This window comes from Hydra vulgaris, chromosome 14 (genome assembly GCF_038396675.1).
Source record: "Hydra vulgaris chromosome 14, alternate assembly HydraT2T_AEP".
In the NCBI taxonomy this organism is placed as follows: Eukaryota; Metazoa; Cnidaria; class Hydrozoa; order Anthoathecata; family Hydridae; genus Hydra; species Hydra vulgaris.
Window position 1 is genome coordinate 43,689,732 of NC_088933.1, and position 22,769 is coordinate 43,712,500.

A 22,769-nucleotide genomic window follows, 5' to 3' on the forward strand; every position below is an offset into this window, starting at 1 on the left:
AAAATCAGTTAAATAGAAAGGTGGTTATAGGTTGTTTCAAACAGTTAAACGGAATCTTTTATAAAACATTTAAAGTTTCTATTCATTAAGGAGTATTTCTCGCGAAATGTAAAGTTGCCAAAATAACTGCTATTTTTAAAGAAAAAGACAAATCTGTTATGAGTAACTAACTTAGTTTTCTTGAACAGCAATATTATTTTTAAAACAATAAAGCACTCTTATGTGTATGTAATTATTTCAAATGAAAATTTCAAAGGACCTAATTCCATTTGTTTACAAAAAAGCGGTTTTTTCCTTGAAAGTTACCTCAAACTTATAGGGCTCAAATTGTAATAAAAAAAGATTCCATAACAGAATTTTAATTATTTATCTTGGTGAAAATTTAAAACCATCATATTGAAACTCGGCTACCGTAATAGATAATTTTATTATAATAGACATTTTTAATAAAGGTATTCAAAAAGGTATCGTAAAAACTGAAATATCCGATTATCTTCCAATATTCCTGATTTTAAACTCAAATTTAGAAAAAATATTAACACCGCTTTAGTTGTAAAAAAGCGTATTTTTAAACAAAAAAATCTTGAATTATTTAAAGATCAGCTATCTTTACTCCATTGCAATCAAATCGATTTTAATAGCAATGAAAATAACATTTACGTAATATTTTATAAAACATTGTTTTCTGTTTACGACACTAATTTTCCAATTGTAGAAAAAATAATATAAATAAACAAAAGCTCAAAAAGTCCCTGGATTACGAAGGGGTTAAAAAAATCGTTAAAAATTAAACAGAAGAATTTTATATCTAAAAACAAAAACACCTGTTTGCGGAAAAATATATATAAATTACAAATATCTATTTGAAAAAATGTGTAAAAACCTAAAAAAAATAAATTACTCAGAACTAATTAATAAATATAAAAATGACTTGAAACGCACATGTCAAATTATGAAAGAAATTACTAGAAAACAAAAATCATTCTTAGGTTTTCTGCTGCAGATGAATAAAGTTGATAGCATAAGTTTATATGACCCGAGAGCCATATCCCATGAATTTAATTTTTTATTGGGTTAGGTCCTTCCTTATCAAATTAGATTTCAAATACGATGATTATTAAATAAGGTTCCAAATCCTTTAATGAATTCCTCGTACCTATGGATAATTGCATTTGCTCTGATGAGTTAACCTCAGAACTATCTTTCGAAGAATTCGAAGTAGCTTTAAATTCTTTATAAAGAAACAAAGCAACAGGAGCAGATAAAATTAATGGAAATGTAATTATAGACTGTTTCGGTATATTAAAACATGTTATTTTTAAAGTTTCTAAAGTTTCTATTATTCAAGAAATATTCCCAGAACAGTTAAAAGTTGCTAAAGTTATTCCTATCTTTAAAGAGGGTGACAGATCAAATATTAGCAACTATCGTCCCATCTCTGTTCTTTCGTTATTTTCAAAAATTTTAGAAAGAATAATGTCTAATAGAATTTACAAACATCTCAACAAAAATAGCTTACTATATAACAAACAATTCGGTTTTAAAAAATGTAACTCAACAGAGCATGCAATAATCCAGTTTGTGCATGAAATCTTGAAATCTTTGGAAAAATCACAGTACTTGTTAGGTACCTTCATTGACCTATGAAAAGGTTTCGATACAGTAGATCATTATATTTTACTACAAAAACTTGAAAATTATGAAATTAAAGGTTTAAAATGGTTTAGAAGCTACTTAACAAAAAAAAATAATTTTAAATTAGTAACGACGGTTATCAAAATAATTGTCTTGATATGCATTCCTCAAGGTTCAATCCTCGGACCCCTACTTTTCTTGATATATATAAATGATTTGACTAGAGCTTTTAACCTTATAAGTATCACGTACGAAGATGATACCAATATAATTTCTCTCAAGCAGTAATATATGTGAACTCTTTACCACTATGAATAAAGAATTAAAACATATATCAATCTGGTTTAAATGTAATAAGCTTACTTAAATATTAATAAAATCAATTGGACTCAATTCCATCCGTATGCAAAAAAGTGATTTTTACCAACAAACTTGGACCAACAAACTTGGACCAACAAACTTGCTGCAACTTTATATAGACAAAATTGAAATAAAAAATGATTCCGTTACAAAATCTTTAGGCATTTATCTCGATGAAAACATCTCCTGGAATCAACACATTAATTAAGTATCTACAAAAATTTCGAAAAACATTGGGATTCTATATAAAGCTTGTAGGAAACTTAATAAAAATTGCTTAAGCCAACTTTATTACTCTTTTATCCACAATTACATAAATTATGCTAACACTGCTTGGGAGAGTATTTTTTTAAAAGTTGAAACTTCTTTATTGTCGTCAAAAACATGCGATCCGCATAATTAACTATTCTGATCGTTTTACACATACAAAACCTATTTTTACTGAAATGAGATTATTAAATTTATTTGAACTCAATGTTTAATTTAAAGTTTTATGTTTTGTATATTTATGGAGGAATAATTTATTCCCTACCGCCTTTGGTAATGCTTTCAAACTCAAACCAAACAACAAATGCGATAAGAGAAATATAAATTTGTAAATTAGCCGTTTTGTCACACAAAAAATTTAATCAATTTTGCATTGCTTATCGTGGACCCCACCGATGGAATAATATTGTTCTGCAGAATTTCGATCAATCAAATTCCTTATACCTTTTCAAGCTCAATCTAAAAAAATGTATTTTTTCACTTGATAATATTCTCAGATACTTCTAATACTTTGAAAATTGTCATTCAACTTGGATTTTATTACTTTTTTATTTTTCAGTATGTTATATTTTATTTTAGTTATATTTGTCTTTATTTTGCTTACTTGTATTTTATAAAGTTCTGACGACAAGATATTGTGATCTTTTTTTAGATCTTAGCTTATGTATAATTGTTAGCAGTTTATATATGTGCACATCTATACATTTGTGTATATATGCTTATATTTATATATGTAAGTGTTTTTCTTATTTTAATTATGCTGATATTGACATTTTTTTAAATTGTATCACAATATAAACGGCATATATAATTGTACTGTGACATTTTAATGTAAGCAAAATTAAAAAAAAAAAAGTTTTTATGAGAAGTTTTAGTGTAAACACTAAAACTTCTTATAAGAAGTTTTAGTGTTTCCGACTTATAAGAAGTTTTTGCAAGTTTCCGACTGGTCGAAAGTTCTTTTCGACCAGTCGGAAACGTGCAATCCGTATTATCATTTTGTAGATTGCTTCGCTCACTTGAAACATTATTTTAATAGAATGAGAGTTCTAAAAATATACAAGTTAAACGTTTTTAAAATTTTATGTCTTATATATTTGTATTTGTATTTTCTTGGGGTCATTGCTCTTTATAATCTTTATAAATGACCAGCCGGACAGCATTACTCATTGCATGAAACAAAATGCCAACAACAGTAAAATTAATGGCATAGTTAAAAATAAGTAGGACAGCATCACTCTCCAAGCTGACATTGACAGAGCAGTTGAATAGTCATATAATTGGCTCATGCATTTGAACATTGAGAAATGCAAAGTAAAGCATGTTGGCAGCGCATATAATAAGTCGACGCACGAATACTCAATGGCAGAGCCACTGGGTATCTAGTCATTTTACCTAAGCACACCTACAAAGAAAACACATGCAACCCTCAATAAAAAATATTTTGTAAATAGCAAGCCGACTGAATACATTTTTTTGAACTAGAAGATGGAAAACTAGTTTCCAGCAAAGTTATTTTAAATATCTATGCCTGCGAGCGTGCTAATCAGTCTAGTATTACTGCAAACTAGAAGATGACATAAGATTTTTTTTTTGTCAGTCCAATTACCAGTTCGAATATAAGATAAATATTTCAATAAAGTGCCGATAAAGTTTTGATGAACTCTCAAGTCCAAAACAAAATATTAATAATACCGTTACTATCGTTTAGTTGCAAAACACACGTTAGATTTGATTTTATGTAATATTTCATGATTTTTGTAAGTTTTTTTTTTGTTTTAACTATATATATACTTAGAATATAAGTATTTTCACAAATTCATGAATTTACTGTATAAATCTATTATGATTTGGTTTAATGTTATAAGTCGGTTAATGTATTAGTTATTACATAGCAACTAATGTGTACGTTTTAATGACCATTTTTCAACAATTTATTAAGGATTATCAAAACAGTTTAAATTTATGTACCTAATAAAGGTACGTAAATTTGAAATTCTTTAGGGGAAGTTATTTTTGAAAAATAAGGTAGTTTATAGTAGCAAATAAATATATTGCTTTATTTTTATAGCAGAATGTATGCAAAACAAAGGCTACGAAAAGCGGCGTTAATCGCACTAATCAACCCCATCTGCAGTAGGAGCTTGTAATTTTTGTGAACATTTTAATGGTTATTGTAATAATTGTCAAGAGAGAAAATAAAGTAAGTTTTTTGCATGATTTTAAGAAAAAAACGATTTAAAACAAAATAGAAGTTTTTTTTTTTTTTTAGAATTTTATAACATGATAAGCTTGAAATTCACGTTAAACTTCACAATTCCACGTTAAATTTCACAATTCCTATTTTTTCAACGTGAAAGGACTGATTACAATGGCTCCAATTTAAATATAATTGAAATTTGAATTATACAACACTTATCCAAACGAAAGACTTGTTTTAAAACACTAATAATGTTATTTAAAATAAATCCGTTTAGTTATTCTCATTGCGATACTTTTCAAATATTCTTTCTCAATACATTGATTCCAATTTGTTTGATGTTTTGAAATTGCATTTAATTCTTTTTTTGAATTTGAATTGAAAAATGAATCTGAAAATTTTTTCTTAATTCTTTTTTTGCAACTTTAGGTAATCTAATTTTTTTAAATCAGTTTTTTTGTATAAAGCCATGGAGCGGTGGAATAAGTGTACTTTACCGGTGAAAAGTGATAACATAATAGCGATTAGTGACAAGACAATTGAATTAGTTAGAAGTGTAATTAATTATTTTTGTTTTTCCTATAGAAATTCAATACTTCCACTATACCATTGTTTATCGCTTACACATCTTAGAGTTAAAACGTCATCTCTAGTTTTCGAAAGCATGACTCAGAGTCCCAAGCAGAAAAAAAACTGCAGAAAAGGTTGTAAGAGAAAAAAATAGAAAACGAACACTGTAAGAGTGTGGTTTTGATAAAGTTTGATGAAAAAGGCATCTAATAACTCTACGTTAAACCAAGTAGTGTATGTATAGGTTAAAGCTTTATTTTTTTATTCACAATCCTATATTCATAATTTCATTCCAAGACTGTTAAATAAATTCTTATTTAGATGGACCATGCTACCAACAGTGTTGATGAATTCTTGAATCCAAGAAAGCCATCTTCCCTAGTAATTCAACGGTCTCTGGAGAAGACGATGATAATCGGGTGAGTTTGGTACGCATTCTTATTTCATAAAATATCTGCAGATATAAAAACACATAAAAAAATTCTTAAATGCTGTTTTAATTTAGGATTAAGGGGCTTTGTGGAAGAGAGTTTTATCCAAAATCGAACGCGATCTAGTCATAATAAATGAACCACCTCAAAATCCGGCACTTTTACCAAGAGATTCTACAAACAAAAAAGTTCTTGCTTTCGTTTTCTACGAAACTTCACTTAACTGAGAGAAGATTAACAGCGACTGGCAATTTAAAATCACGCAGTATAACAAAGTAACTTTTAGAGATACAATTGCTGCTATGTCTGTAGCGTCTATGTGTATGTGTTTTTTTTTTTTTTTTTTATCATTAAAAAAAAGAAAAAACTATTTTTTGAAATAATGATCTATCCCTAGCCGTCTTCGAAAATCTTTTTATTCTGAAACATTTTAGTGAATACATCTTGAAAATTATAAATTTTTATTATGAACTTCTTTGACAAACAAGCTTTAATCAACTTTGTATTGCCAATCGACCATATAGATATTTCTAAAATAATTTTTTTCAATTTATATATTTAACTGAGAAATTGTTCCTAAATGGTCTAGATGAACCGAACCAAAAATATTTAAAAATCGCTCCTTACTTACTAGATAGTCTAGATCCACCCCTAATCGGGCGTCGCACTTTTCAATTATGCATACCGCTTACATCTACATATTGTTATCATTATAGAGAAAAAATTAAGAAAAGTAAGAATATTGTTGGACCCAAAGCAACACCCTGTAGAACTTCACTAACGGTGCTTTTTTGTTTAAACAGGACGGTTTAATTTTGGCACAACACGTTGATATCTAAAGGAGTAAAATCTCTTATACAACCAAAGAGTTTAGACGACAGAGACAAACAGTTCTTGGAAATCAATACGCACTACGCTTGTAATTAAAACCGTGTTAATAAAATGTTATAAGACAGATTTTATTAACACAAATTTTAATAAAATGTTGTAAGACAATTAAAATTTACAAATAAATGCGACTTTTGAACTAATGATCCCTTTTATCAAACGACTCTTCAATAACACACCACAATAACACACCACAACAAATAAATAAAGAACCTTGAGTTTATAACAATTAGCAGAGTTTTTTTTTTTTAAATTGAATAAGTTTAAACTTAAAGACACTGTCAAAAGTTCAACTTTGAGCTTGTTTCAAATACGAATGAAAGTGAAATACATATTATGCGCGCTGATTTCTTGTAAAGTATATAGTTTATATAGTTTATGATGAAGTATATAGTTTATGATGAAGGAAAAACTAATTATGAGACAATTACATGTGGTGTTCATCAAGGATCAATTTTAGGGCCACTTCTATTTCTTGTTTATATAAACGATTTAAATAAATTTTCTAACATCTTAAATACAATTTTATTTGCAGATGATACCAGCTTGTTTTATTCCAATAAAGATATCAATATATTATTCCAAACATTAAACAAAGAACTAGACAAACCAACCCAATGGTTTAAATCAAACAAGTTATCTTTAAATATTACTAAAACAAAATACACTTTATTTCATCGCCTACATAAAAATCAGATATTCCCTTAGAACTTCCGGACCTTTTTATTGACAATCAATTAATAAAGAGAGAGCAATCAATAAAGTTTTTAGCCGTGTTTCTAGACGAAAATGTAACCTGGAGGGGGCATATAGGTGTAGTTGAAGATAAAATATCAAAAATTTTAGGTATAATGTACAAAGCAAAGCAGTTATTACATCGGTCTTGTTTAAAAAACATTTACTTTTCTTTTATTCATTGCTACTTAAGTTATGCGAACATTGCTTGGTGTAGCGCAAACGCGACGAAAATAAAAAAGTTGTTTAGCAAACAAAAACAGGCTATAAGGATAATTTCAAACGTAGATCGCTTCTCACACACACAAACACTATTTTATGAACTCAATATCCTAAATGTATATAAACTAAACCTCTATCAAGTTCTTATTTTCATGTTCAAACTTGATAAAAATATATAACCAATCTTATTTTATTCAATTTTTGAAAAAATAAATCACATATACCCTACTAGATTTTCAAAATACTACATTCAATCCAAAACTCATTATTCCGCTACTAAATTCTCTATTGTAAACCGAGGACCAAAGTTGTGGAACATAATATTAAATAATGAAATGAAAACTAATAATTCTCTAAACCAATTCAAAACAAAACTTAAGCAATTACTTTTGTTAACTGAAAATGAATTAAATTTTTTCTAATAAAACTTCTTTATATTAGAAATCAATAATTAATAGTTAATTAATTAATTACTTTAGATTATTAATACATAATTAATCAATAACTGTACATATATTTTTATCATTTTTAATGATAATCTTCTTTTTGAGAAATTTATTTTTTATTTTTGCGTTATTTATTAATCTTTTACTTTTATTTTATACTGTTTATTTGCTTTTACTTAATTCGCAATGAAAAGTATTATAAATATATTAAACTATATAATTATATATAATTAAATAAGTTAAACTATAAAATGCTCTAGCAATAAAATGTTTTTATATAAAATCATATCTTCTTATTTTTCAAACCAATTCTTAAATGTTATTTTTGTCATTTAATATTTTAATAAATTTTGTTTCTTTTATTTTACAAAGCAATTGTTATATCTTATTTTTTGAAAAACGATAAATTTTAAACGATATGCGATATATTTAAATTTTCTTTTATAATATATATCAGAGATATATACATTGAAACTATATTTTATTGTCAAACTATATTTTGTCTAGTAATGACGCATTTTTTGGGGCTTAATGATAAGACTAAATTTATCTTCTTCTAGCCCCGGTCATGTAATTATTTTTTTATAAGTTACGACTGTAAATTTTTTTTTATCGGCAAAAGTGTAAATAAATAAATATATTTGACCATCATGACCAAACGATGTTCAGGGTTTATCATTTTAAAGATTTTTTATAAATAGCAGGAAAATTAGCTATTTAAAAAAATATTTTAAATGTGACGTAGTCAATGATTTGATATTTTTAAAGTCATTCGACAAAACCCTTTTTTATCTCTATGACGCATATTTTCCAAAAAAAGGAATAATAAAAAAAAGAAATAAATCTAATAAAAGTATAGAGCCATCGTGGATTAATAAGGGCACCAGAAAGTCTTTAAAAATTAAACATAAACTTTATAGAAAATATTTAAAAACAATAACAATCGAAAGCAAAAATTTATACAAAAATTACGCCAAACAATTTGAAAGTCAGAAAGAAATTTTTTTTAAATTTACTAGAGGAATATAAACTCAATTCAAATCGCACTTTTTTGGTGAAATTACAGACAGTCGTAAATTTAAACCATTTTCTTTGACTAAAATTATAAAAAATAACGATAAAAATGTAGATGATCAAAAAAAAAATTGCAAACCGAATTAAATAAACTTTTTTACCGGTTGAACAAATTTTATCTAAAAACATTCCAGACATGTTAAATCCTGTAAACAATTTAGTGTTTCCACGAACCACTAGTTTAAATGCATTTGAAAAATTATTTGCAGAACTCAAAAGTGCCTTTAAAATGATTAAATTCAGTAAAGCACTAGGTCCAGACGATATGGATGGAAACATATTTATTTATTCATATAATCACATAAAAGATATTTTATTTAATTCCTAATTGTTCAATAAATCAAAGATTTTTTTCCAAAACAACTGAAGTTATTTAAAGTCACTCCTCATTGTTACCCATCATAGTCACTCCTAAATTCAAAGGAGGTGAACTAACAAATGTTAGTAATTATCATTCATCTCAGTGCTCTCCGTTTTTTCCAAAAATTTTAGGAAGAATTTTGTTCAACCAATTCATTAATCAGCTCTCTGTAAATTAATTGAATTAATTTATTTAACCAATAAATTTAACCAGTAGTTCTCTGTAAATAATATACGCTATGATAACCAGTACGGTTTTAAAAAAATAACTCTGAGTTAAATAAAGCTGAACAAGCAGTAGTTCAAATCACTCGATGCATTCTTTGCATTCTTTGCATTCTTTGAACATTGTTTTTTTTTTGTTAATTGCATTACAGATTCGTTTGAAAAATCCCGACTTATTATATAGACTTATCCAAAGCTTTTGATCAGAATCAGTCACAACACTCTCATAAAAAAATTGAAATACTATGGTATCGCTGGCAAAGTTATAAGATTTGTTCACATTGGTGCATCTTCGTCTTCCAATGTTTTAGAAACATCATATGGAGTTCCACAGGGTTTCATACTCAGACCACTATTATTTCCAATTGTTACTAACCCTTTAATGGAGTCTTTAACTTAAGGTGTTGGACTACTAAAAAAATACTGATTTTGAAGTAAAATGTCAAAATTTAGTTTTTGGACTCAATTTGGACATTTTTTTTCAAATTTTATCCTTTTTCATTTGATATAATCATCTTGTATTTTTTAATTACATTAAACATTTAAAAAATGCATTTTAACAGAGTTAAAAAAAATTATTGACCTTAGCAACGCCTTAGCAACACAAAAAAACCCCATAATTTTAGCCCTAAAATCTATGCTTAGGCTATGCTAGGCTTCTTTTTTATATTTGTAAACTGTTGAGCTATACTTTAAAAGCACATGTTGAAAATGAAGTTTAGTAAAATTATACCGTGGCACTAAAACACCATTGTCTGGTAAAAATAAACTGACAGATAAGATAATAAATTTGATGCCGAAATACTATGGCATCGCTATTAGAAGGAACATTGATAGTATTTATGCTATGAAGAAGTCTATATTTGCCATTCTTTTCCACTTTACCAATATTCCAAATCAAGATGAGCGACATCAGTTTTGTCCTCGCGATTCTGAATTTTGGATGTTTTAAAAAAGTTCAATTTGACTGGGTATATAACAGTGATGACATCTATTCAGTTTGACAATTCTCGTTTGAACCAAATGAAGCGAAAGTCAACAAAAGAGTGTATAAAGCAAAGAAAAAAGTTAAGATCAGTAGCCAAAGGGTTCAGTGATAAACTAAAGTCAAATAAAACTAGTCAGTCATATATTTCTGGTGGACATTAAACAAGATTTTACTTGAAAAAAACTTTAAATGTGTTTTTTACAAATTTTGATTTTTGTAATACTATGGTAACTTTGAAACGTAATATATTTTTATTAACTAATGATTTTTGCATGAAATTTTCTGGGTATACTCAGTATACTCAATAAATTCGGTTAACAGATGGAACTTTTAAAATTCATGTTCAATATCTTAAAATAAAAAAATTAGTTCACATTTTAAGTGAAACTATTTAGAATTTCAAGCATGTTTTCAATAATTTGTAAAAAATTTAAATAAGTCCTTAAATTAAAAATCCATCTGTCAGCCGGAATAAAACATAATAATGCATCATTCTACAAAGTTTGAACCAGAGAAAATTTATATAACGGAAGATTTAACGTCACAAAGATATTCAATTTTAGGCATTTTTTAGGCAGTTTATCTGCCATTATGGATATCAAAAAAGTTTAAAAAAAAAATTTCATTTCAAATATTATTTTTTATAAATTTCTTATCAGAAAAATATTAGTATTTGGTTTTATTTCAATTTTAAACTAAAAAAGCGCTTTTTAGTAGGGTACCACCTTAATGACAGTAATGTTTGCAAATGATACTTATCTTTTTTATTGCACAATAACATCAATAATTATTTCATGTTATGAATATTGAACTAAAGAAAGTTTTAGACTGGCTGATATCAAATAAACTTTCGCTAAACATTGAAAGAATAAAATGGATTCTCTTTCATCCAGCTTCAAAAAAACTTATACTCCCGCGTGATATGCCTGTGCTTATCATTGATAACATTCATATAAAAAGAGTCATGTAGGCGATTTTTTTGAAAATCATGGACCACATAAGTAAGACAAAAAAAATCTTTATATAAGAAAAATATAAAAATCTTACTACTTATATAATATTTGTTTAGATTTATATTCAAATGAGATACGATATACAAATTTAAGATATTAATAAAGCCGAACAGGCTTTAGATGAGCCGCCGTTAGTCAATCAGCCATTTGATGATTATATTCAATCGGCTGGTATGAGTTTTTCCCAAAATTTAATCGCGGTAATTATAAAAATGGGTTGTTATCAAAAAGTTGAAAATTTAATATTTATAAATTGTGTTTAGCTCGTGTAAAAATGGACGATTAAAACATGTTTAAACTGACTATCTAAACTTTTTAGTATTTTTGTTATCAGAAAAAAAATGTCGCTGTCGTTTAAAATGAATTGAGTTTAAGTTTTTTATTATTTATTTCAAGTTATTGTAATAATAGACACGGTATTAAATTATTACATATACAATAATAGTAGTATTTTTGCATATGTAGGCATTTCATACATAATACATGCATATTATTTATGATATCATGCCTTTATACAAATTATTCATAATAAGTACGATTCGCGCATAGTGATATTACCACAATTAAAAATACGCAAATCAAACACGAAAACAGTTTATCGTTACTGCATATAAAAAGTTGTTATTACAGAGCGACAAAACTAATGTTCTGTTTGTTTTTTCTGCAAAGTTTCAAGACAGTAAGGTGTTTGGAACATCTTACTGTCTTAAAACTTTGCAGAAAAAATCTTAACCTAGCCTATACAGTACCTCGCGCCCTAATTTCCCATTAGCTTAGTTACTAAATGTCTACCGTAGAAATCTAATTAATCATTGCTGTAAATTAACGTCATATGTCGCTTAATCCCAATTTCGAAAAATTGTTTCAAAAAATAAACAGTCGGCTTATTTAACAAGTAAACTTGCGAAAACAATATTTAAAGCTAATTCCTATTTGAAGTTGCAGTTGTAAGACTAAAAAAATTCACATGAAGAAAAAGGAACTAGTCTAAGTTAAAAAACTTACATAAAGAAAAGGGGATAAAAATTCTTGAATTTAAAAAATTAAACGGCATACAAATTTGAATTTAAATTTAAATATTAAATTTTGTTTTTAAAAATTGTTTGATCAAAAACTACCTGCTATTATTTATTTACTCTTATAATTTAATTTTTAGATATAATTTATAAATATAGGTATTTATAAATAAGAATTAATTATTTATAAATACCATTAGATATAATTTATAAAAATAGATTTTATTTCTGCCTAACCGCTTTCACTTTTCCCACACGCACCCACCAAAACATTTATTTACAACCCATACAATACATATAATATTTAAATTTGATTTTTCTTTCTTAAGGATATGCAAAGCAAGTGCGTTTATTAATTATGACAACTGAGGCCGCGCTAATTCCACGCTGAATCCGCCTTAATATAAAAGTAAAAAGTGGAAATATTACAAACATTTTTTTTTCATTATATCCACATTTTACAATGTTATCCGTTTAAGTTATAATAAATACAAACTTTACATGTGAAATAGAAAAAAAAAGTAATAATAATTACATTTTTAATTTTATATCTAAGTAAAAATCGTAAAAAGAAATGTGTAAAACAAATGCTCGATAATTTTATGTTCACAAGCTTTTGTTTTTTCAATATTAGTTCAATTTTGAAAAAACATTGTTACTAAGAAATCACCAAAAGCAGTCGTTTACGTATTACATTTATTTCAAAACTTCAAAAACATTTTTAAGTTAGGTATTAAGTATCAACAATCGATTAGAAACCTTTAGATCTCTAAGATTACACCAATATCTTGCAACAGTTGTAAAGCCCTCCTCCTTAAGACTATATCTTATTTAAGTTTGAGAGAAAAAAAAACAGCTTAAGCCAGAGAAAAAAAAAATAGGTTGCTCAGGATGTTAATAAAATCCATATATATATGCAGTGCCGTGGCTACTAGATCCAAGACCCCTAAAATCTGTCATAAGGGCACCAAGAATCTTACAAATTTTTCCAATCTCCTTACACTTGCAAATGGGCCCTAAAATTTGCAAATATATACCCCACCCCCAATTGAGGGTGTTGGGTAGCCTGCCACGTTTTGAATATATGAAATGATAATTGAAGAATTTTGTTTATTTGTATAACTTGTCGCTTTTTATTGAAATGAATTAACGTTTTGCGGAAAATATATTCATGCGGTTGTTTCTTTTTTTCCCCTGCTGCTTGAAATTCAAAAAGACTTCAAAAAAGACTTTAAAAAAGACTTCAAAAAAGACTTCAAACATTTATAGTCTTTTTATTTTCACAAAATAAACATGAATAGATGCAACCATGACCATATAAGCCCATAACCATACTAGCTATATTTAGACTTTATTGTAATTTTAAAAGCCAGTGTATTTTTTTGCCGGAGAATATCTAAAAAAAAAAATTATATTCTGATCTAATAAGGAACATTTTCAGTAAAAGCAATAATCTGTATACGTTAAACACCAGATCCTATTTAATTGTCTGTTTTTCTGCATTTAACTCTGATTTCTTTATTAATACTGTTACCTTTGGGGGGGGGGGGGGAGCTTCTCATGTGATCATTTGGTATAAAAGTTCTGTATAAATTGAAACATTCTGTATGAAACAAAACCTCGACCTCAGGACAAACGAGAAAGTACTCAATGTTTGTTGTAGATAATAAAGAAAGTATTTCTATTAGAAAAAACGATTTTATAAAAATTTCAAAATTTTTATAGAGTTTTTAATCCGTCTAAAAATGCACGCTAGAATTTTAAAAAGTGCAAATGTTGTTAGGGCAAAGTTGCGGAAGTACAAACTTGCACAGGTGCTAATCTTTGGTAGCGCAATTCAGTTTCAAAAATTTGATTTAGCTTGAATCTGCAAAAGTGCGAAGTTACGTAGGTGCAAATCTTCTTCTTCGAAGTTACATAGGTGCAAATCTTCTTCTTCGAAATTATATAGGTGAAAATCTTCTTTTTTGAAGTTACATTGGTGCAAATCTTCTTAAGTGCAAAGCAGTTGCAAAAACTTGATTGAGAACGCCGAACAACTTTACAAACACTTGCATAAACGCAACCTTGCATAAATGAGAATCTTTATTATTGACAAGCAATATGAAGAGGTGTCAGCAGACATAAAGGCGCGAAATGATTTCATTTTTTTCAAAATAATAAACGTACATTAGAATCAAAGAAAGTCTTTTCAATCAAAATCTAATATTAGATGTTTTGTTGCAAGTGTTGTGCAAACAGATGTTTTGTTGCAGGAGTCGTGCAAGTAGATGTTTTGCTGCAAGTGTTTCTAACAATCATCTTTTTATAAATACTTCTTGCAATTGGTTTTTTGTTTACGCACTTATGCCAGTTTCCATTTATCCCAGTTTGCATAGTGTTTGCAACAGTATATTTTAGTAATGCCCGTTTAATTATATGTTAATTTTGTAGTCTATCGCTAGTATAATGCACTTTACTGGCAATAGAACATTTATATTGTGTAGAAAATGATAAGTAACTTTTAAAAAGTTCGTTACTCGATGATTTATTTAATTGATAATCATTAAAAAAAAATCGTCAACATAAATTGATAAAAAAAATAATAACTTGTCGGTAAAAAATGTGAATGGTTAAAAGGAGATTGAAGCTATAAAACTTAACGAATGAAAGTCATTAGTTTCCATTCATTTAAAGAATAAATTCACTCTTACAGTATAAATTCATTCTAAATGCCATATAAATTTTTTGAGTCTATAAAGAGAATGTTGTTTATAACATGACACACGTAGGGAGGGATGAATATAATCGATTAGTATTAATATTGAGGAATAATCACGAGATATATTTATTTTGACTTAAATTTGTAAAATATAAGTTATTCAAAGACTGAAAGTTTTCCTTTTTAAAGTTTTTGTCTCATCTTCTCTTTTACGTAACAAACTCTCACAATTACTTGCCTTCCCCCGTATGCATGACATCGTTAAACAACACTCTCATTTTATAGGCTGAAAAAAACTAAATAACATTTAGAATGAATTACAATAATTAGAAAGATTTTGTTTTTTAAATATACGAAAGTTGATGATTTTACTCGTTAAGTTTTTTAGCTTATCTCCAGTTTTCTTTTACCCGTATACGTTTTTTCAAACGAGTTTTTATTTAAATTATATAAACTATATAAACTATTTTGTTAAGGTTACTAATTAAATTAATGATCGAGTAATGATCTTTTTTTAAAGTTATTGATCATTTTTTACATAATATAAATGCTCTGATGGGTTTAAGGAATGCATTGTTTTGTAAGTAAGTAAAATAATCTGCTCACAAATGCGATAATAAACTCGTTGCAAAAAATTTTCCAATTTGTTGCAGAAAAAAAAAGGTTTTTTATTTATATTTTTCTGATTTATATTTAAATGAAATCAAGTGTTATACTTTTCCCAAGAACCTGGAGCTACAGATGCAGTATGTAACAAAAATATAGGAAGTAATTTACGAACATTTATTATCAACATATACTTTATTAATACTAAAAAGAAATAATAATAAAGTATATTTTTAACTAATAGCGATACCAATTTGTGTTGTAGCATGCTGTTTATCTTATTCTTTTTTTTTATTTTTTTAACTTTTTTTTTGAAAGTATGTTTAGTTAAAATGTTATTTAATCTATATATATATATATATATATATATATATATATATATATATATATATATATATATATATATATATATATATATATATATATATATATATATATATATATATATATATATATATATATATATATATATATATATATATATATATATATATGTATATACATATATATATGTATATATATATATATACATATATATATTTACTATTGTTACGTTCTTTAAAAAGTTCTTTACGTCTTTTAAAAGTCTTCTAAACATTCAAACGCAAAGAACGTTAAAAAGACGTTTAAAATACGTTTAAAAGACATTTAGAACGTGATTTTCGAAAGAAAAAAAAATACCCATAGAGAAATAGCATCATTAACTGTATAAATAGAGTTAATGTTAAAAAAAGTAAATATTGGAACAACATCAAAAAGCCATTACGAAAATAATTCATAAAATATCACTGAGGTAACATTGAGTACGTAGATATTGGAATGTCTTTAAAAATGTGATTACTGGAAGTACCAATGTCTAACTTTCTATATAACTAGATTTCGACAAACAGGATAACCTGTTAACAGAATGGTCGAGATAGCAGATGCAATTGTGTACAAACATCTACTTTTTGAATCTTTGAATCTGACCAAGTCTTTGTTATTTCCTCTAAATAAAGAATGTCATATTGGGTTAATAAATCGTACTGAGACTTCTATTCATGAGTCCCAAAGTGTTTAGTTTAACAATACTAGCGCTCTAATTGATTTTCTCACTTTATCAAAAACTGGATCTTTCTGATTCTGGAGTTATTAATTACTTTCAAGTTGACGCAAATAGAAAATAAAATTTATCAAATAATAGTACTAGTGATGTAAATTTTTCGGTAAAATTTGATTCAAAATTTACCGATAAATTTTAAATGGAAGAGGGTAAATTTTTTCTTAAAAAAAAATCTTTTTTTAAAAGAATAATAAAAATAATTAATAAAAAAATTCAAAATTTACCAGGCGGTAAATTTTATCTTCGCAAAGCTAAAAAATACTTATAAAACGTATTCATAAAATACTTAGTATTGAAAACATTTACGACAAATGTGCAAAAAATGTTGACGATGTACATTATTGACAACAAACATACATTTGTATTTAAGGTGGAAAAAATATATATAAATATTTACGATAGATATAATGATCATATAGATAATAGATAATATTAAATTTGTCTCTGATTATTTTACATGATAATTAAGAAAAAAAATATTATACAACGTCACCATTTTATTTGTCGTCGGAATTTTCTACATTTTTATGATACTCGTGTAAATCAAACGGAAACTCTTAATATGAATTAATTTATATAGGTGATAGTTTTCAGGATTTTCCGTTGTTAATGATTTTTATATTTTTTCCATGTGTGAAAGTAAAATAACATAGCGGTGATAAACAAAATAACAACATAGATGAAAAAATGATTACAAACTATGATATCCTAAAATATCAATAGTATGGCTTCTAAATACACTACGAAAATGACAAAAAAAGATGTAAAACACTGCTATAAAGTCAGTGTCAAACGATGTACAGTCTGAACATGACGGGTGTGTTAAGAATTTTTAAACATATACTTTATATGCAATAAACGTTTATTTTTATAAATTAAAACAATAGTGTTATAGATGAAAATGATGAAATAGAAATATAGATGACAAAAAAGGAAAAGCAGATTATTGATATTTATTATTTAATAAAAGATAAAATTTCCAAGACAATTTTCAAAAATTTTCGCTTCCTTTCTTTTCTAAAGGTTAATTAATTACAATATCCTATTTGTTTCAAACATTTTGCACTATTTTATACTGAAAGAAATGATTTAATTTTATCATGATGATATTCTCAAATTAAGCGAAATGTTTTTTGTTTGGTTAAAAATAGTATTTAGAAAATTTATATAGTTTTATTTACATATTTTTATAAATGTATATTTTGTATTGAAGCTTAATTCTTTACATTTATTCTTTTTCTAAACTTCCGATGTGTTTAATTAAAAAGTGTTATTTAAATTAAATTTTACATAATTGTTATTTCTATTAATCTATTTTTTGAGCCAAAAATCTATTAGCATCAGTATACACAAAAATCTATTAGCATCAGTATACACAGAGTTAATGTAAAAAAAAAAAAAAAATAAATATTGGTTTTAAACGCTTTATTTGTGCAAAACCTTAATGATGTCACAATGATTTTTTCAAATTAAGTTGGCTAAATGTTTTTTGTTCATACTACTATTGCTATATATTAAATTGTTATCATAGCATATTTATGATTATTATTATGAGGATGATATAATTTTTATGATTGTTCTAAAAAATAATATCTTCATAAGTTGACAATTTGGAAAGTTGTTTCATAAAGTTAAATTAAATACATCAATTATAAACTTTCTTTTTTGAGGTTTATTCTAACAATTTCTAGTACTTAGATAAAAGCACTTCAAAACAATACCATACCCGACACAACTCCTTAAGAACTTTACCCAGCCGACACAATACCGAGCCGACACAATACCCAGCCGACACAACTCCGTTAGAACGTACGCATGGAAATTAAGAAAGAAATTACGCATGCTGCAGTTTAAAGCCTCCAAAAAAAAAATATGAATAATGTTTGTCATTAATATGGTTCCAATTCCGCAAAATTAACTTTTACTATTTACCGAGCCCAAATTAGGATATTAGGTTTTAATTAAAGTTTTTACCTTTTGGGAAACGTAGTATAATATTATACCAGTAATATAAGCACGCAACATTATAAAGTTGACTTTAAAGCCTCATAAAAAACCTGTTAAAATTGAGTAAAACTGCCCGTGAAACGTATTTTTGATTTATCCCTGGATTGTACGAACGCGTGTTTATACAGGTTTTAATTACGAAAGTGAAAAAAGATAACCTGGTTGGATATGAAACTAGAAAAACGGAAAAAAAAAAATGTTTTTTAACGTTTTCTCACTATATTATGTTAGCTTAAATGGTTTTATTTAAGCGAATATAATTTATAGAAAAAAAAACCTTAAAAAACAAACAGAATAATCTTTTAATGCATTGTGTTTTTTTACCTTATAATCAAAAAAAAAAAAAATTCCAAAACGATGACGTGACGTAAATCATCGTCTCTTTGTTTGAACCGCAAACGCTGGTTATATTGAAATTGTCTTCTAAACTTCAATCTAGTAATGTTATTTTGATTCCACCCAAAAACACCATGGTAAACTTTCACCCAAAGGCACCATGACAATTTACTTCACTTTCTTAAATAATTCTATCATTTTATATTTTCCGACTGTTTTTTTGTTTGTTTGTTTGTTTGTTTTTGAATAAATTGTTAGGAGACTTTTTTATATATTAGTGTTGGTTAATAAGTTCACATCCCTCAAGAGTTTTGTTCAAATAAAAACAACTTTTTTAAATGTGATAAAATTTTCTGACCTTCTTACGAGATTAGATGTGTAAATTGCATCCTAAGATTCATCAAAAGGTTGTCGTAAACGTCAACTAACAAGATAAAATACTGCGCTGAATCAATAACCAAATACGAAGCTAAATTTACTTTTAAAATTATTATCTTTTGTAAACTTTAATAATACGAAGAGTTTTTTAAATCCTTCACATATTACTGTAAAGCCAACTTTTAATGGCTTGCATTACGCAAAAAAAAAACTTTTTAATTTAGAAATTAAACATATGAATGTTCAGACTGGAAGCTGATGAGTAAAAAGATTTGATATATTCCGACGTTACAAAAGATATCACTTGCTATCTGTAATCCAATAAAAATAAGAAATTATTTTAGATGACATCATGGTTAAACGCGACACAATTTTGGTATGTTATTAGTTTTTATTTTGTTTTGTCCAGACATATCCTTGAGTTCTTCATAATCTTCTATTTGAATATCAGGATTATATTCATTATTTTTAACAAAAACAGTTGTGTAATATTATTTTTAACTTAGATAACTTTAAACTAAAAACTGTCGAGAAAGTATTAAAATTTGTTTTCAAATTTTAAAATCTTCTAATAACTTGATTGGTTCCATAAATTACTAACATAAATGGGTGACTACTCTATATATATATATATATATATATATATATATATATATATATATATATATATATATATATATATATATATATATATATATATATATATATATATATATATATATATATATATATATGTATACATATATATATATATATATATATATATATATATATATATATATATATATATATATATATATATATATATATATATATATATATATATATATATATATATATGTGCTTTCAGTAAAGTTTTGCTAATTGGTTATCATTTTTATTATGTTTTCGTATAACAAACAGTTGTATTTTCGCCTAATTAAAGTAAAACTTCAGCTCCAACTTGTTGCTGTTGATTAAAAATGAATTTAATCTTAAAACTTTTTCTTATTTATGTACTTTTGTTATTTTTTTAGTTTATAGTTACAATAAAATATAGTAGCCAAAAACTTGTTACATTAGTATGTAATTGAGCGGAAAAAAGAATCCTCGACCACTCCAATTGTTGTCGTGGCGCCTGATCAACGTAACCGTAACACATTATTTAGAAAAAAAAAACCCCATAAATAAAGAAAAAATCACCCCTCTGAAACTGTCATCCGGTACGGACCGCACCGCCTAACAACACTTGACCTCAAGTTAATGTTAAAATCAAAATAATTTAATTTGGCATTGGACCTCACTACAAAAAGGAGCTTGTTGTTTTGTAATTAGTAACTCTATGCTGTTTTAAAAACGAGATAAAAAGTGGGAGGTATTTAAAAATAATACTGAACTCGTGTTAAAAACATTGTAATACTTTCGAGTAAAATGCGTTCGCGTGTTAAAAATGTCAATAAGAAAAGCTCAAAATTTAAGTTTAAAATAATATAATTTTGGCATAGTGGTCAAAACTTCTGCATTTTTGTTTTAACGGGATTATTCAGTTTAGTGGATGAAACTCTTTTGGTTGTAATCCTGAGGATACATGTTTTTTACAACACACTATATCCATAAATGACGTTCACAAATACAATCTCTTAAGGGGGAAACCCCCTCTAATTTACCCAACTTTTATAAAAAATATTTTTATTTATGCATTTTAATGTATGCAGAATTCAAAATTATTTGTTTATTTACTGATTATAATCATTAAATCCTTCAAGTTTAGCATTTTTTTAAGGTACCTTAAAATTTATACCATAGCAACGCCCATAGCAACGGTGTAACACCTCATTAAAAATCCTAATAATTTATGTGTATTTTTAAATAGCTGCAGTAAAATGCTTGGTTTGGCTTCTTTACTTATCCAGCGAGCGAAAAAAGTCTGGTTTATCAAGTCAGATTACAGTTTTCTGTTATTCTGAAGCTTTTAAAGTTGTCAATTTTCTAAATTTTAAAAAAAAATGGGTAAAGCGTGTAGAATAAAATCAAGAATAATAATTAAAAAAAGGAGGAGAGGTTTCTTAGGGAAGAAATTTAACAGTCTTGACAAAAGAAAATATTGAAAAGGAGTTAAATGATAATTCTTCTGTAACAATTTTGATTGATTCAAATAACTCAACTGTCAATAATAACTCTGTAAATAACGAATCTGGATTAAATTTATTTTCTACATCTGTATTTGCGAAGAAGTTAAAGCCAATTAAATGTTCCGGAGCTTTTACAAGAATGAAAATATCTGGATATAGGATTATAGATTGCTCTATATTATCTGATATATTTAGTGCTTTAGCATGCCTTCAATGTGGCGAGTGTTCATCCTTGTCATTGTCCGAAAAAATGCAAGACAAAAAAGGACTTGCCTCAAAGTTACTTATCAAGTGCTTTAACTGCAAATATAAAAATGAGTTTTATACTTCAAAACAATGTAAGAGAGGATATGATATTAATTGTAGGACGGTATACGCAATGCGTGCACTTGGACAGGGACACTCTGTATAAAAATATTTACCACTTTAATGAATATGCCACAACCAATGATTCAAAATAATTATGATAAGTTAGCTATGAAAATAGGTGCTGTCACACAAAAAGTTGCTGAAGATACCATGTTTGATGCAGTAGCAGAATTGCGTAAACATGTTGCTAATGATGAAGTTTTTGATATTGGTGTGTTGTGTGATGGCACTTGGCAGAGAAAAGGCTTTTCATCATTAAACGGTGTCTTTTCTGCATTATCAATGGACACTGGAAAGGTTTTGGATGTCGAACCAATGTGCAGGTTCTGCAAAGGTTGCTTTTTAAAGAAAGATCTTTTAAAAACAAACCCTACAACCCATGCCCAATGGAGGAACTCTCACATTTGTAAAAACAATTACAAAGGATCTGCAAGCGGTATGGAGACCGCTGGTGCAAAACGTGTGTTTTTAAGATCTATTTACAAGTACAAACTGCGATATGTGAATTTTATAGGAGACGGGGACAGTAAAAGTTTCATTAATGTCATAGATACTTACCTTGGCATTCAAGTTAATAAGTTAGAATGTGTGGGACACTATCAAAAATGTGTTGGTACACGACTACGAAATTTAAAGAAAAGAGAAAAAGGTCTCGGTGGGCGTGGTTATCTTACAGATGCAGTAATCGATTGTTTGCAAAATTTCTTTGGCGTTGCTATAAGGCAAAAT

At 26.9% G+C, this 22,769-nt stretch overlaps 1 protein-coding gene across 3 annotated transcripts in view; it reads left to right on the top strand.

The window, feature by feature from the left end:
- Window positions 1-15,678: 15,678 nt before the first annotated feature.
- Window positions 15,679-22,769, top strand: part of LOC100213797 (putative autophagy-related protein 11) — a 51,810-nt gene continuing 44,719 nt past the window's right edge. Inside the window, exons 1-2 of one of the 3 annotated variants that reach the window (XM_065817568.1) lie at window positions 15,679-15,794; window positions 19,785-19,936. In XM_065817568.1, coding sequence (XP_065673640.1) covers window positions 19,913-19,936 — 24 coding nt within the window. In that variant the 5' untranslated portion in view covers window positions 15,679-15,794; window positions 19,785-19,912. Of the gene's footprint in view, window positions 15,795-19,776; window positions 19,937-22,769 lie in introns of those variants that run through there. The other 2 variants (XM_065817565.1, XM_065817566.1) reach the window with 2 other exon arrangements.